Here is a 16,826-nt window from a genome sequence, read left to right as displayed (position 1 = left end):
GACGCTCCACACAAGGTGTGGACCGCGTCTGCAATACGAGACTACAACAAGACTGAGTTACCCAGTTATATTGATCATGTTCTTTGAATAATTTCGATATATATCCTGAGCCCCCAATCGGCTTTCAATTATCTACCTAGTATATCAAGAAATACCTCCGAAGCATAGCAGAACGCCTGTCCGATCTTGTATTCAATGGACGCAAAACTGGTTGAAGCAATGGTATAGCAACTCCAATTGTGAGAAATAGATAGAAGAAAAGTGTAAAAGCGAGTATATTGTTGGGACTGTTAAGAAATTTGATAGCCTGCAGGAGGGAGAGAATAGAAAGGTATATATTGATGAAGTCGAAGCAGAGGTATAAAAAGGGAGTGTTGCATATGAAGAAGTTAACGGAAACACCAAAAATGTCAACCAGCCAACATGCTTAGAATAGTGAATAAGGAAACCTGTTTATGACGCCAAGAAGGAAGAAATTTGATCCCAGAATTACAAAGGGGTTATGTTATGACAATAAATCTGAAGGGAACCGATCAAGAAGGGTATGGAGGGGGAGGGCGCTCGCAATCCAACCCACCAACATTCTGTCGAAGAATATAAAAAGGAAATAAGAAATATACAAATAAAGGTTGTAGTAAAAAGAATCAGAGAGGGGGGGGGGGGTTCATGCAAGCGATGAAAATGCATATCACACTACAGACGAATCTACCGTATAATAAAAGTGAAAGGGAAGGAAATAAGCCACCCAGGAACCCAAATTGGTTACAAAGGGATGGTTGACAGGAAGGAGCGCAAAAGGATATCTCAGAAAATAAAAGGAGAAAAAGAGAAAAAAGACGTAAAAACAAATGAAATATTTGCCTGCAAGCAATGGTATCGAGTTAAAACAAGGGACAGGTCCATGATCCAGCACCGTTAAAAATAAAAAAAAATATTATAAACAAAGGAAAGGGAAATAAGGTCGTTGAAGGGAAGGGAAAAGGAGAAGGGGAATAAATAGATAGTAAAAGGTATAAAACTCAAGGGAAGAAGAGGGAGGGAGGGGTTAGATAGAGTGTAGTTCAAAATACAGATCATCCAGTAAGATGTCAGCTTTGTGATCCAAGGTCATGAATTTTGACTAAGAGGATTCGATTGTTCCACCTTATTTGATGTCGGCACCAAGAGGGAATTTGCTCGACCGGGTAGCTAGAATGTCTTTGAATATTTGTTCTTCTTTTGACCATAAATCAGCCATAGCTTTATTTCTCTCTCTTTCATTTTCGAGATCTCTTGTCAGTTTTTCGATCTTCGTCAACAGCTCGGAGATCTGCTCATTTCCCTTCGTCTCACGAAGCAAGTTATTCTCGATTTGAAGGTCCTTGATCTTTTCCTTTTCATTATGTTGATTGGTGAGAATATTATCAATCAGAGTCTCCTGCTTCTGAACAATTTTTTGATATTCACTAACTGTCCGCCGCGAGCTCTCAAGTTCTGACTGTAGAGTTTGAACATCCCCGGACCGGATGTGAGTAGGCTGTTCCATCATTGCACCTATCGGAGACGTTGGTTTCCCATTGACTATGAATGTCTTAGAGGGCGTTGACGCACCTGGATGATGAAGGATTGGCGCTACGGGCCTGCTATTGGGGCCAATACTGAATGGCTGTTGATTCGTTCTCGAGGGGTCAGTTGCCCGGAACGGAACCGAGCCTGTGGTAGGGGTAATGGCTTCGGTATGTGTCAAGGCGGCGTGGGCGAGAGAGACAGGGGTCGCCGGTGATGTGAATGACGAGTATGATGTTGGAGGAGCGTTAACAGCTTGGAATGACGGAGGATTATTGAACTGAGAGCTTGGAGTATAGATGACTGTTTGAACTGGCAAAAACGCGTCCGGTCAGAAACCTAGTCTTCATCCAAAAATAAAAGGAAGATGGGATGGGGGGAGATCGGAAAGAAAGAAAAAATAAGGTTATGCCGAAACTATTGTCAGACAGAAGTGAAACTTACTACCGATGGGTGTTCCGTCAGGCCCGACTTCAATTCCACGGGATTTCTTAGGTTTGGTTTCTCCGGCCTGGTCTTCCGCTTTCATGCTCTTTCGTTTTCCTTTTGGGTGCGATGAGGTTAGCATGGTTGCCAAGGTTGTCGTGACATGACATGTCACGGGAGTTCTCGACTGGCAGGGCTCTTACGAGGACGCGGCTCCGCGATTTCTTCACCGTGCAACAACTTCTGTTTCTTCAACACCTCTACAGACCCAAAAAAAAGAAAAAGGAAAAAAAGATATAGAGTCAGCGGATATTCGGTCAAACGTCAAAAATGCCAGGGGGATGCAGCTGGATCGGGAGGCCTGGTACATACGCGATACCGTGCATTGCGACATAGTCGACCCGAACTTTGTGGTGTACCACTCGGCCATCTTTGCCTGCGACAGGCCCGTGTTCTCCTTGTAGTACCGATATAGCTCTGCATGCCGTTCCTTGGTTTCTTCCGAATTATCGACTGGCTGCCGACCTCCCTTGCGCTTTGAAGGTGACATATTCGCATCTATTGTGCTGGTGTCGCCGGCTGCACTCTCCGAGCCCAGAGGTGGGCTTCCCTCGCCTAGCAGCTGTGCCGACGGGCTCTCCGTATCCTCGTGGCCGAGGGAGCCTGTGAAACTGACAGCCATGGTAAGAACCAAAGTGTCCGGAGGGTAATTAGGTAGTTTCTTAGTTGATTGCGACAAAACGACGGTTGAAATTTTGAGAGAAAGAGTGAGAGAGATTTTTGGGAGGGATGCTGGCAAAGAGTTTTTGCACACACACACGCGCTGGTTCGCTTTAGAGTTTTCTCGAACTCGAACTCGTCCTCTTCTTCTTCTCGGATGGGTTTAACCTTTGGAACGGTAACATGCGATATGTGTAAATGCAAAGACGGTCGTAGAGCCCTGGTTATCGGGACGGCCAGAAGAGAAGTCCAGTGGTGGGGAGATGCGACCTCCACTATTTATGTCCAATGATATCGTACAGTCGCAATCCAAAAAAAAAGCAGAAGCAGTATTATATGTTGTCGGGACTATTGACGTCGACGGCGCACGGTGGTTTGCAATGTTTGCGAAGTTAGTTAAGCAGCGCAATGATGGTGGTGGAGGTGGATTAGGTTTGTTAATTGCAAAAGAGTATAGTATAGGAATCGAACAGCGGTGACGAACGAAGTTGAAGTCGAAGTTTCGAAACTGCGCCGGGAGAAACCAGTTTAATCAAGTTGAATCTCTCAGCGCTATGTCGTACAGTTAGTGGAAGTGGATATATTATTGTTTCGTGGTATTAATAAGATATAATAAGAAGTATGGGAATATCGATATCGATATCTGCAGGCGAGTCTATTGTATCAAAGCGAGGGAAAGCGTAAGTAGAAGGAAGTACCTAAGGATGCTTTCAAAAGGAAAAAATTATAAAAAAAAGGTAAAACAAAAAAATAAAATAAGTAAAATAAAATAAAATAAAATAAACCAGAATAAGAAAAAAGGACGTATGTAAGTATGTATGTAAGTCAGTACTGTGAACTGTATGTGTGTCGCAAAACTGGGGGGAAATGGGAGAATAAAATAAAATAAAAAGAAAATAAAAAAAAGTTAAAAGAAAAATTAAAAAAGAGAAAATCTGGATTGGTATTATTAATTTTTGTTAAGAAGCAATAACACCGATAATAATAGTGACGATAAGCAGGGAAGCGGTCGGGGAGGATGGGGGGGAAGGGAGGGAGTGAGGGAGGGGTTTCTTTCGAGAAGGGGGAATGAATCGATGTCCAGGTGTCGTCGTTAGTATATCTGAAATGCGACAGAAAGAAAAAGGCGCGAAAGGGCGTCCGCAAGTAAGTAAGAAAAGTCCTTAATGGAAAGAAGTAACTATATATTATAACGGATGCATGCAAACTGCAAACTGCAAAATGAGAAATATGGGGGAAACGAAAGCTGCACAAAGACAATTAATAACAAAAATTAAAATAGTAATACTACTATAGTATACTAAAAGTCAAAAAGGTCAAAAAGGTCGTAAAAGAGGAGGGGATAAGGGGAGGGGAAAAAGGTTAATACGCTGTCAAATGAACAATAACTTTCTTTAGTTTAGAAAAAAAAAAAAAAAAAAAAAAAGGTAACTCGTAAGGTAAATAGGCGGCCTAAGGGTTTTAGGAGGCGGTATGAAGCAGATTAAAAAGAATGCGACGACAAGAAACAAAGAATTACTAAAGCGAAGTATCAAATTGAAATTTTAATCAATCTCCATCCCCATGTTCCTGCTCCTGCTCCTGCTCCCACGCTCAGCTGCGCATGTCTGTATGTAATGTTTCTCCTCGATCTTCAGGCACACCGTACTGGCCAGCTAATTGTCAAGTAGAAAGAAGAAAACCACCCTTTTGGAGACCATATTGACGGTGCTAGCTAGTCTGGTCATGATTTTTCTTGATTTTTCGCAAGGAATTGCCACTGAAGAATTGGAGCTAGTTGAGGTGGGTAGGCTGCGCGAGAAGTACACTTTCCCACCCCTCTTCCCTTCCCTTGCCTTGTCTTGCAGGCTTGCAGGCCCCCAGGCGACAATGGCATTGACCCGGGTGAAAGAGAACTTGCACGGGAAACGTGCCTAGTTGGAAGGAAAATCCAGCACGAAATAATAAAACAAAAAAGCTGGGTAAGGATAACAAATCCAACTAATTTAACAATTACTCTTTCTGGAAGTCAAGGCATACCCAGGCTCATAAAGGTCAGGATATAGTGTTATTAACATTATAATCCCAAGTAATCGCTAATATTATTTGGCGACCACCCTTTTGCTGGTCAGTTCGTTTACCTGAGTGGGGTTTCCTTTTTCTCTTCTGCTTCGAGTCACCCCTCTTGCGCTCGTTGTTTGAATAGAATGGGTGCCCTTTTCGGCTGAAAACTCGATTTTGACCTTGTAGTTTTGCGACCAGGCGCAGAAAAGGTTAAAATAAAAAAAAGAGATGGCTGACGCAGGTCGCGCATGGAGTGGAGCTTAAGCCATCGTGGAAAATAATATCCCCAAAAAGTTTTCCCATTCATTCAGGTTTTAGAAAAAGACAGTTTTCTTTTCTTCCCTCTCAAGAGCGGCCATCAGCGGTAGTGGCTTGCCCGGAACAGCGTCGCAACTGAAAGGAATGGGAATAACGTAGGTATGTCGCAAGGTTAAAAATCAAATTACTGGTAGCCCGGGTTTTAAAATGCAACAGGATTGAATGGCGTTGACCTGAGACACAGCTTGCCCGTCCGCATTCTTCGCAAGCCGCCGCTTCCTGGCATCATACTGATGCTGAAGCATAAGGTTATCAAAGAAAGCTGGCGGCATGGCTTCTGGACAGCTGCCAAAACTCTAGCGAACAAATAAGATGGCCAAAATGTGAGTTGTACCACGGGCCGGCCAATAATACAAATTGTTCCCCGCTGATACCACCAACCCTCAAGTAAGTGTGGTACAAGGTCGTGAGATGCCATGAACAAAAGCAGAAACAGAGAAGCAAAAGAAGGTTCCATGGCCAATATCAGACCGAATTATGTTTGGAAACGCGCGGGCCAATTCATCAATCTGCGAGATATAGCCCTATATCGCGCATGGGCCTTCGCCTCCCCATGAAACCATGATATGATGTGATATATAGTGCTACCGCCGGAATGGCATATATCAGAAAAGACTTTTGAGGAGACGACATTGCAATTTTTCCAGAACAATCAATAGATTGTTAGTCCAATCGCAATGCGTGTTCTCAAATTCTTGACGAGCAGGGAGAAAGTGAGAGAGGAGGGAAAAAATCAAACCACCCCCCCTCAAGGCTCCACCGTGGATTGTATCCACGATGTCAAATGACTAAAGTAAAAAGACAGAAGAGCGCAAAAATTGTACCAAATCAAAGCTTATATCTGTGGCAAAAGCAAATGAACAGCTCCCTTACCGGAGAACTTACCCATTCGAGATATTTAATGTGAATATCGAGGTCGTAGATACAGCTGTGTGGTCTCTCGAGTTGTGCAATCGTCGTTTGAGAAGGTTATGAAGACACCATCCAATCAATTTACGAACTACAGGGTGTGTAGCGTCCTGCAATCGAGTTTGTCGGTAGTACAAAGATAGAAGAGTATGACGGGAATATGCGAGGGGTTTGAATGTGAACGGACGAAGCTATAGGATACAGATACCGACGTGAAGCGTTCAATGAATCAGATACGGAAAAAACAAGAGTAAATTCAAGCTCGGACCGTGGTTGGGTTCAAGCGTTTCGCGACTGGGAAACAATCTGGGGTCAGGTAGTGGAGGGTAGCTCTTCTGGAAACGACGGATGGCCCCGAAGAGCCTGAAAAGAAACAATCTCGTTTCGATATCGAGATCCAGTCGCCGCTGTTATTGCTGTATCTTTGCGACGCCAGAATAAATTAATAGAAATGGCGCTTCGATGGTCCGAGCTGTTTGATATTGAGATTGGGGTCCCCGCAAAAGAGTAGGAAAAAAGTTGGATCCGAAGTGTAGAGAATGAATTAATAATGACGGTTGTAGGTTTCACTTCGTGTCGACTAAATAATCTCTATGCTTAATACACCGGGTGTAAGACTGAAGAATGGTATTAGTAAATGTCGCTAAGTAATAGTGGTTTTCGTTCTTCCTTTTTTTTTTTTTTTTTTCCCATAGCCTGTCTATAAATCATCTGGCCCTTGTGCGACTGGATCTTGGTTTAGAGGACATATATTGGATTTTGCTTTTTTCCCTCTTTTACCTTTAGCTAGCTCATCTCTGACTTGTCTTATCCTATCATCACCCACCCACACTACTGAACTTCAAACAAGAATCGAATAGAGCGCAATTAAATTGTTAGTTACTCACTTAAGTACTTTGGTATAGTAGTTGCACTCAGGAATAACGTAGGCCAATTAGCCAGATGTCTAGACCTGTTCACTTGACACACTATAAGGTATATATATATATCACAGTATACTATACTAGACTATTCGTAATGGGGAGTTGGATGCAAAGGAATACTACGTGGCATGGCAGCTACCAGCTAAGACACTAAAACAGTCAATGGGATAATAATAGTGTTATAGTTTAGTCTAAACTACGGAACAAACTTAAGGATTTTGCATCGCTCTATGTATGCATTCAATCTGAAGATATGGAACGGCCTAGTTCGGGCGACTTTAGATTGAGGAGCGCGGCAGGCGCATTGGATGTCGTAACAGGGACCGGAGTGGAGCTGCTCTCTGGTGGTGTGCTCGACCCCTCATCCATCGTATTTGATTATACTACAGCCTCTGTACATGTTTTGTGTATGCCCATACATACATACATAGTACAGGCTTTGATTGTAGTAAATAAGGAATTAAGTAAAATAAGGAAGTCAAATAAGTGGGTGTCCGAACTTACCCAGGTAGCGGTAATTCGGGATGAAAGGATAGGAGGGGGAACAAGTATTATCCGTGACCACCATCGAGTCGAAGCTTCGAACCTGGAATTCGGTACCCGACTTACTAGTACATACCCTCCAATGACGACAAAATAGGGAGATCGAAGGGTCATGTCTCTTTTTTCTTCCCTTCCTGCTATCCACTTGGGTCGCTCCCATTCTCCCGCTGCATCTTTGACATGGTAGTGGTCGACTTAGCTTGCAGGTTCCCAGCGGTCTGGCCTCTGTTCTCCCCAAATTACTCAACACACGCATGGAATAGCACACCCACTCAGCCGGGTTAATTGTAGGTTAAAAGACTAGAACCAATTCGTCTTAAAGGTTGTTTTTTTACTCTCAAAGACCTGGAAGACGTACTATGTATTCCGGCCGTCTGTTCGCCCGCGCCGCGCCCGTTACTACCCATAGTGTGCTCATGAGCTCATCATCTACCAAATGGTACACGGGATGTAGGTAATTTACTTTAGTCCAGACTCCATAATCATCTTGATAGACCATGATCATGCGAAGCGCTCAAGCATTTGTTTCACGGTTTGTTCCTTAACAGCCCGTCATATTAACATATATCGCCGCAATGATATTACTTAGAAAAACGTTTAACGGGTATTAGCTTATCAGTTTTTTTTTTTTTTTCGTTGCTGAAGATTATCATCCCCGGACCACAGTCCGAGTGCACTGACTTCCGAGCCAAGGAAAAAGAAATGAAGAACCCGAAACAATTTTAATCAATTTCCTGGCAGATATCGCATCAACCTCGTCGAGATCGAGCACAGGCGATTCCCTGAAACCCTGTAAGATCCAGATTCTTGCACGTAGTATAGTAATATATCGCTTTCACCATCATATCGGTTGAACCGTCGTCAATGTGATTCCACGTTTGCGAGGAAAAGTTTTCCATGGAAGGATGGTCTTTCGAGAAGCTGATCTATTTCAAACAGCTTAAGATCTGCCCCGCCGCCCAACCGCACGGAGACATATCACCCGTGCCTCCCCTCAGGATTTAAGAATCCGTGTACTATACTACAGCGAGTATGGCTGGGCAAATGTGCCATGAGCACAAAAAATAGCGAAGCAAAGTTATGATATAATTATAAGACATATTCGAAGGCGAAGAGGTCTAAGAGGCCTATTTATTGAACGAAACAATCCGATGTCGACGGCGTTTTAAGAGCTGGTGTTATATAAAACAAATCAAGAAATAAATCAAGAAAAATTATATAAAAATAAAATATAAAATAAAAAGAATAAAATAAAATAAAACCCTTCCATCAAGGACAAGTTACGATGGAGATAACGAACCGCATGCTGTAACCTTGTTGTTGGAATGTTAATGTTGAGTGGGCAGCTGATCTTCTTTGCACCAAACTGGGATTCCCGTATGCCGCTGCAAGGACCAGATTTAGCCGACCAAATGAGAAGCCAGGTCTATCCGTCTATCATGCATGAGCCACGTTGGGGACTGTCCCAATCCTGATCAAGCAGGTCACTCAGAAAAAGGTTCGTGCTTCTTGAAATCGAGACACTTTTTGCGCTGCATCCTTCGCCCCTCAAATCGATGGACCAGATGTCTCCGACTTGTGCTTGTCTGATTGTAGCCAAAGTTAAGGAAGAGGTCTTAGTTTTAGTTCAAAAGGGAACCCACAATTCGGCGAACTAAAGTAGTATCGCTCAATATTCTTGCATCGTGGACACGTACGAATTATATGCAAGGCTCTATTTCTCCTCCCGCCTTTGCCGTCGCTTGTGATATTGATTTCGGTTCGGCACATGCAATGATGTAGGCTTGCAGAGATGCAGAGATCAGGTGTCCGTATACTTTAAACCCGCACACCCTCTCATTCGCTAATGGTCACGCTTTATTGGTCGCCGAGCCTTTCGTGGCTATTATTTTTACTCCTTTGGGATATTGAATTTATAATCTTATCGACACCGCTTTATACGGGTCAGAATGTTTCTAGTTTTTTTAGTTTGATGGCTTTTTATTTTATAACATTTGTCTAAACTCGATTCCCCTTTAGTCTAGTAATTCCCCAAGCAGCTGCGCAGGAGCACGACTAACGACACTTTGAGAATGTTGGGTTCGGATCGGGTACTGGAAAACTTTCGACTGTGGCTCTAGACGTGGCCCTCGATCTAACCAATTGCTACTAATAATTAGAAGTCATTCTTGAGAAAGAAAAAAAAAAGGAACCCCTTGCAGAGTAATTTTCGAGCCAAGTCCAAAAGGTCAGGAAAACAGCAGATATTAGGCAATCGATTGGTTGCGCCGACCTTTCGAAGAGAGAAAAAAATTTATTCCCTGCATTGATCTCACCTTACTGTACATTACTCAAGAGAATCGCAGGAACATTATTGGCTGTAAACGCGTGGAATGGCGTATTGCTAGGCGTATGTAACTAGTATCCTATGTATGTATTATGCATATCTAAGAAGACTTTTTATCAACGTTTTGGATGCGGTAAAAACTCTCAACAGATATCACATTGCTACCTAGAAATTAACCACGTGTTAGATATACGAGCCCCTCATAGCTGACCTGGTGAGCCACTTGGTTGATTAATTCCCTCCACATACGAAGTCCTGCGATATTTACAATCGATGCAATCTCTATCCCTCTCAAGCACCATGCTATGCCAGTGTAAGTAAGTACTTAGTAAGTACAGGTTCATCTAAATTCACTGGCAGGATACAAAATTGGGCAGTTGCAACAGCCGCCCCGCCAAGCAGCGGTTTCAGAAACGCTGATTCGCCAGACCATCTAAAAATTCCCCGACCCGACCCTTGGGCCTCTCCCTTTCAGAGCACAGAGTATGGGTGTGGTCATGGCCCTTGTCCAGCTCAGAGCCTTCCCGCAGGCACAATGCGAGAAACCTTCAATCAACGTATTTATTACGTGCAGAGATTGGCTGCAAGTTAACCCATTCCCGTCGTGGTTTGGTTAGCGACATTTTCCATTCTTACCTGAAACCGTCCCCTGGTGAAACCCTCATCCCATCTGGCGGCCAGCAAGCACCGGTTTCCCTATCGTGAAGGCCAAGAATCCACATCCGAAGCTTACCAGCCAAACATGCCTGTTGCAACATGCGCAACATGTCGACCATTCGCAGCAAGTTAACGCCTTGCCATGCGACGACCTCCACGTCTATCCAAACAGCGACTTACCCGATTCATCTGACGTGGGAATGCGACTTGACGCCGCCAATGGTCAGTCAAGCAGTGTTCCTGCACCACAGTTGCCTCGTCGGTTAGCTGTTTATACGACCAATGCTGGCCAGCTGGAGCTACAACAATGGAAACCCCCTGCAAAGATGTTTCTTCACATGAGGTCCGGTTTCCTCTTAAAAAGGTACCGAGATCCTCGTACCTTGTATGCAAACGTCTTCTGACACTTTTGAAGGTTTCTGTGAAACCAGTTATTCTCGAGGGATATCGATCCGGATTTCGATCTCTTTACTTTCCTTTTGTTCCTGTTTGCCTGCTTGCGTTTCGGCCTTCCATTCTTTTCTTCAACAATCGATCGCAATCGACCAGTCGATATTATTTTCAACATTCCTTTCTTTCTATATTTGGTATATCAGTGACATTGATTGTCCGCTTCGATATTTTAAACGTCATTCATTCCTTCTTGCATTTCGTGTTGCAGGGGCGTTGGCTACCTAATCCAATATCGGCGTATCACGCAGCTCAAGCCAATAGCACTGGAGATCTTCATACGCTTCGGTTTCATATAAACAAAACCTAGGGACCGGTCAGCCTTGTTTTCGAATAACGTTGCTGTCATTTTGTCTTCAGAAGAAGGAATTGGTTCCTGGCTTTCCAACATTCTCGATTCTACACTCTTTCAACAGTTGATTTTCAGGGTGCAGAGCGCCTCAGCAGGGTGGGAGAACATATCGATCCTCGAATATTCGAATTCAAACGGCTCCGGAATACCACTTTTAAAACTACTACTTAAGCACCTAGGCATCTATAGGGGATTTCGCGCTGGCTTGTGAAATTCCTTCTACGTTTTAATCACATTTCGACAATGTCAAAGAGGATTCTGGCAATCTCACATGCGATCATACTTTTTCATACGACTGGGGTATTATCACAATCTACGCCTCCAACTTCGACACTACCATCGTTCACGAGTTCAGCACCGCCTCCAACTTCAACCGCACAACAAAACAGAGACTCGAAAATTGAGGTATTCTGGCACGCAAACTGGCATTGGTTCTTAATTGGATTTTTATCAGCTCTCGTACCTATTTTAATGTGGGCGATTTTGGGGCCAGGGAGAAGATGGTATCGAAGGAGAAAAAACAAATCGGCACCGATACAATGGGATAGAGTGGGAAGTGAAAGGTTTCAAAGCCCCTCGATGAGGCAAATCGGAGGGTTTCAAAAATCTCGAGGCTCTGGCTCTTCTACAACCAGTTCGAGATTAGCTCTATCTCTCAATGCCGCTGCTCCTGGTGAGCAGGACATTGAAACCGCTGCTGCAATTGCTTCTCCAAAGTCACCATCTACTTATATTCGGAGGGAACGGATGATGAGAAATGATAGCTCAGAAGCAGTGATAGGATTAGTTCAACCTCAGATTCACTCTCCTCGACTACCTGCACAGGGTCTCATGCCTCCAAATCGGCCAGCGGATAGGAACTCAACTGGATCGCTCGGTCCCCCGGATCCGCATGTGCATAGGGCGCACCCAAAGTATAATACTTTCCAAAGATATTCAAGACAGCATAAAAAACGATCTCTATTAATGCCAGTGGGACAACAAAACATACAACCTCAATCATCTGATATTGATATCCGACAAGAGTCTATGAATCTTCTCCAAACACAGATTTCACATCGAGCACCTCAGCCAGCATACCAGCAAAGGTCTTTCGTTCCAACAGCTGCTAATATGCGAACAAGTCAGCAAATATTTCTACCACAACCACCTAAATCCACTCCTTATCATATCAGACAGGGTTCACATCCTCATGATCACGAGCGTACTGCATCATGGCACCATACAATGCATCGCGGATCCACTCAAACCAATCCTTACGGTTTGCAAATCCGCCACACATCAATGGACGGATATCATCCAATATCTGAACCAATGACGATTCCTTCTGTTCCTTCCCCTACCACAGAAACCACCCCTCATCGTTCACTCTCTAGAGGTCGTCTTCAAAAACCTCAGTATATAAACCCTCGAAGCAGTGGTTATCATATCCATCAAAGACAACCAGAACCACCAAATACAAGGGAAGAACCCCGAATGTCGTTTTACCGCACCCCACAAGCTTCTCGTGAAAGTCTGGGGAGGCCCCGTGCATCTTCAAATCCATCCTCTATCCCTGAGGTCCCTTCTCTTTCACAGCAGCCAACATATCCTAAAATTGCATACCCGGCAAGAAGCGCCATGAGTAGTAAAAGCTATCAACACCAAGATAGAGTATACGGGGCGGAGTCTAGCTATAGCTATTCTATCTCTGCTGGAAACCCATCAGCAAAATCTGTCAAATTTGCAGCCCTCCCTCAGCTTAGCAGCAGTGCGCCAGCACGGCTGCCTATCCACCATTTTTAAGACATTCCAACCACGCCTTTTCTTTCCATCTATTATATTTCATTTGTTTGGATAACAATTCCTTGATACTTACTTGATACCATCTTGATTCGATACCTGAATGTATTTAACTGCATAGCGAGTGAGAAGCGATTTGAAAAGTTGCTTATATATTTCATGGGTGGGCATTTCCACGGCGTTTACTGTCTAGATGGGACCTTAAATTTTTTTAGAGCCTCCCAGAACAGACAACGATTTTCTTCCAAGAGCATTCCGGTAGGGGAATGCAACTTTAAATATTATCCTACAATTCGAGAAATTGATTCTATTTAATATTACCACTACTATTCTAATGGACATAAGTATCTAAGTAGCTGAGAATTAGAATTACATGACGTGCGGGCGTTCCAAACCCAAGGCGTTGACAATACCCTCCAAAACGTTAATATCTGCAGTACTATTCTCCTCCATCTCCAACAATGCCCTCCATACATCGTCTGCCCCAAGCCCACTATCTTGAACCTTATTTAACATTTCTTTCCACCAAACCTCTTTAGCATCAACTACAAACCGCTTCACCAAAAACACCAACTCTGCTTTCTGCCCCTCCTCCAACCTTGTGGCTGCAAAACTAGCAGCAACCCATAATATCAACAGCTTCACTCTAACATCACCACCAAAAGCACCACTTCCCCACGGCGTCGCTACAATCCTTTGGTTCCTCTTTTCTCCTTTCCTTGCCTGTGAATCAAATACACCAAAGAACCCAGTATATGCTTTCAACAAATCCTTTTGCAAAACACCCGGTAGGAAATCTGGCAACATCCCACTTTCACCGCCTGTTACCTCAGGAACTTCAACGGTATCTAACTCTGTAGCGTTAAGAAACAAGAAAGTATTGGCTCGTATCCTTTTCTCCTTATTCTCGCCTTCGTAGTCCTCACGGTTATAACTATTATCCTTTCGCGCGGTTCTTCCGTGTCCCGTAAATACTGCTGTGGGTATAAACCCACCCTCTGCGGAAGCTGTAACCGCCAATGCGGTTTTTTCTTTCAATGGGGGTGTAAATGTAGAAACCGGTAGGAGTTCAGGTATACTAGCGAGTATTCTTTCCTCCTGAGTCGCTGAAGGGCCATGGCCGATAAGTTTGTGGGATGATATGATGTATGTTATGTGGACATTGTCGACGGGCAGTGTAGTTTTCGGGAAGTCCTCTTCGATGGGGAGTTCAAGTATTTTGAGAGGTATTAATGCGGTTTTTGCGGTAAGGGATGGGGGAATCTGGTTATGGAAAAGATGGAAAAGGAATTCTTGGGATTGATTTGAGGGTGCTGTGGATTGTTTGAAGTAGTCGAGGGTGATGTTGGTGTATGTCCTCTTTGGTTCAGTAATACCGTCGGCATCTGAATACCATGGTGTAAGGTTTACACCACCCCAGTCGTTCCATTTAGGAGAGGGTAGAGTTAATAGAGATTGATGAGAGAGGATAGATGATAAATGGGCTTTGGTGTATGCTCTTGTCTCTCCTGGATTGAGGGGATGCAGAGATCCGGATGGGAATAGAATGGGTAGTTTTGATGCGGAATGCACTATTGATTGAATATAGGTTATAGAATCTGGTAAATCAGATATACAGGATTTTACAATATTTAGATTGGGATCTGGACGGTTGTGGAGGGTGTATGAAAGATCTGATACTACGGAGACGAATTCGCTTGTTAAAGCTTCTGGAGGAATAATCTGAGAGATTGATTCAAACTTGCGGAAGAGAAGAGATTCAAGAATTGAATAGACTGGAACCGGATATTCATCTATATCCGAGAATCCTAGAGGGTCTTCTGTTGTAAACGATGGATGATTGGGCAAAAGAAGCTGTTCCAATTCTGAGTTTGAGGCCTCGACCTCGGTGTCGACAGCGGACATCTCGAGGCTTTCAATATCGCGTTGTGTTGTCAAAAATACCACACAGCCTTCTCGGTGACACAAGCAAAACCTGCAAGCGGAAACTTTGAAATAAGCAAAGTTCCTTTCACTTTCTACCGGCAGCTAGGTATCAGTCAGGGCTCAAGGAGGGCGTCAAAGGAGCCAGACGACCACAGCAGGGGGTTTCGTTGTTGTATTAGCGCTCGAGCTACGTCGAGAGCTTAAGCTGGTTTATGCGGTGTCGAGACGCCCGTCTATAAAAAGGTGATTCAGCGTCTGGTTGGCGTGATTCAGAATTAGAATCTTTTGAGCTAAGTTTGCGCCATTGCATGGCTAACTGCAGCTTGCGACGGAGCACGAAGAACAAAAATTAAAACTTGAACATCTAAAAACTCCAGAATTCGAACGTTCGAACCGACCTAGCTTTGACTTTTAGCCCGCTCCTAAAGCTCTAAAAGGACTCTAAAAATACACAGTCATGGAGAAGTTTTCTTTAGGATCAGAAAACCTTGATCTGAGAATACGGATTGCAGAACTTGAGAGGGAGCTAGCGGACTATCGTAGTGGAGCGGTCGCAAACTCGACTACTAATGGGCATGCGACACATGGATTAGATGGGGAAGATGAGGAGGATGAGGAAGAAGAAGAGCTTCCCACTCCAGAGGATCAAGACGACAAGGCTGTTAGACTTGACCTGGATGAATTTCGTCGCTATGGACGACAGATGATTATGACGGAGGTTGGTCTCGACGGTATGGTATCCTAAGCAGTTTATCTTACTTTTTTTATTTTATTTTATTTGAACGATAAATAATTTTAAATTTAGGTCAACTGCAACTTAAGCGATCGAAAGTCCTCCTTATTGGAGCTGGGGGATTAGGTTGCCCAGCTGCAGCATACCTTGCTGGTGCAGGAATCGGCACTATTGGGATCGTCGACCATGATCTTGTTGAGCCTTCTAACCTACACCGACAAATAATGCATACGGTCGAAAAAGTCGGCCACCCTAAAGTCAAGTCTATAATATCATCTTTGAAACGGATTAACCCGAATCCAAAGTATATCGCCCACAACTATGCTCTAACGCCCGAGAATTCCATCGAGACGTTGGGCAAGTACGATCTGGTTTTGGACTGCACAGATTCACCTCAGACGAGGTATATGATATCGGATGCCTGCGTGCTTCTCGGGAAACCACTGGTCTCTGCGTCAGCCTTGAGATCGGATGGTCAATTGGTTGTCTTGAATAATCCACCTGGGGAAGGACCATGTTATCGATGCGTTTTCCCCAAACCGCCCCCTCCGGAGTCGGTGCTAAGCTGTGGGGAAGGCGGAGTATTAGGTCCAGTTGTGGGTGCTATGGGGGTTCTGATGTCGACCGAAGCTCTGAAGGTTCTGCTTTCAAAGGCAGATAAGAAGAAACGGCGGAAGCCAGCACACTTATCGCCGGATATACGTCCAGCCGATGCGAAAGACGCTCCGAAGAAGGAAGAGTCGTTGGAGCAGAAAAAGTTCTATATGACAATATATTCTGCATTTTCGGATACACCATTTAGAACGATCAGGATGTTTGGAAAGAGAAAGACGTGTCAGGCTTGTTCACCTGTTGCTACAATTACAAAAGAATCTATGAGGAATGGATCCTTGGATTACGTGGCCTTCTGTGGAGGAAAGGGGAGTGGTAAATATCCGCCTTTGACGAAGGACGAGGTCATAAACGTGGAGGAATACAGTAAACTTCGCCAAAATAAAGAAGGAGGATTGTTAATTGATGTGCGAGACGATGTTCAGTTTGGAATTTGTGCTCTGGAGAACAGTATAAGTAAGAAGTTTGGTTTGAATCGACTCCCGTTGGCTTGAGCTAATTTAAGTCTAGATGTTCCAATCACGACAATTTTGACGCTACCAATCATGGCGGAGAAGGACG

The 16,826-nt window shown here is 44.0% G+C and overlaps 4 protein-coding genes across 4 annotated transcripts; 2 read left to right on the top strand and 2 right to left on the bottom strand.

The window, feature by feature from the left end:
• Positions 1-1,144: 1,144 nt before the first annotated feature.
• On the bottom strand, positions 1,145-2,653 carry AOL_s00054g765 (uncharacterized protein; the record flags this gene model as incomplete). Its single annotated transcript, XM_011122081.1, has 4 exons — positions 1,145-1,848; positions 1,990-2,088; positions 2,175-2,231; positions 2,344-2,653. 4 exons carry the CDS (start codon positions 2,651-2,653, stop codon positions 1,145-1,147), a joined length of 1,170 nt encoding a protein of 389 aa, XP_011120383.1.
• An 8,802-nt stretch (positions 2,654-11,455) lies between these two features.
• On the top strand, positions 11,456-12,997 carry AOL_s00054g764 (uncharacterized protein; the record flags this gene model as incomplete). The annotated part of the gene is made up of 1 exon (XM_011122080.1): positions 11,456-12,997. The coding sequence occupies one exon, from the start codon at positions 11,456-11,458 to the stop codon at positions 12,995-12,997; it is 1,542 nt and encodes a 513-aa protein (XP_011120382.1).
• Positions 12,998-13,363: 366 nt separating this feature from the next.
• Positions 13,364-14,899, bottom strand: AOL_s00054g763 (uncharacterized protein; the record flags this gene model as incomplete). Its single annotated transcript, XM_011122079.1, has 1 exon — positions 13,364-14,899. One exon carries the CDS (start codon positions 14,897-14,899, stop codon positions 13,364-13,366), a length of 1,536 nt encoding a protein of 511 aa, XP_011120381.1.
• A 478-nt stretch (positions 14,900-15,377) lies between these two features.
• AOL_s00054g762 (uncharacterized protein) lies at positions 15,378-16,759 on the top strand (the record flags this gene model as incomplete). Its single annotated transcript, XM_011122078.1, has 2 exons — positions 15,378-15,651; positions 15,726-16,759. 2 exons carry the CDS (start codon positions 15,378-15,380, stop codon positions 16,757-16,759), a joined length of 1,308 nt encoding a protein of 435 aa, XP_011120380.1.
• Between the last annotated feature and the right edge of the window lie 67 nt (positions 16,760-16,826).

This window comes from Orbilia oligospora, assembly GCF_000225545.1.
Source record: "Orbilia oligospora ATCC 24927 unplaced genomic scaffold scaffold00054, whole genome shotgun sequence".
Classification (NCBI taxonomy): Eukaryota; Fungi; Ascomycota; class Orbiliomycetes; order Orbiliales; family Orbiliaceae; genus Orbilia; species Orbilia oligospora.
The sequence above is the reverse complement of the archived record's forward strand: the minus strand, read 5'-3'. Positions and strand labels throughout refer to the sequence as shown.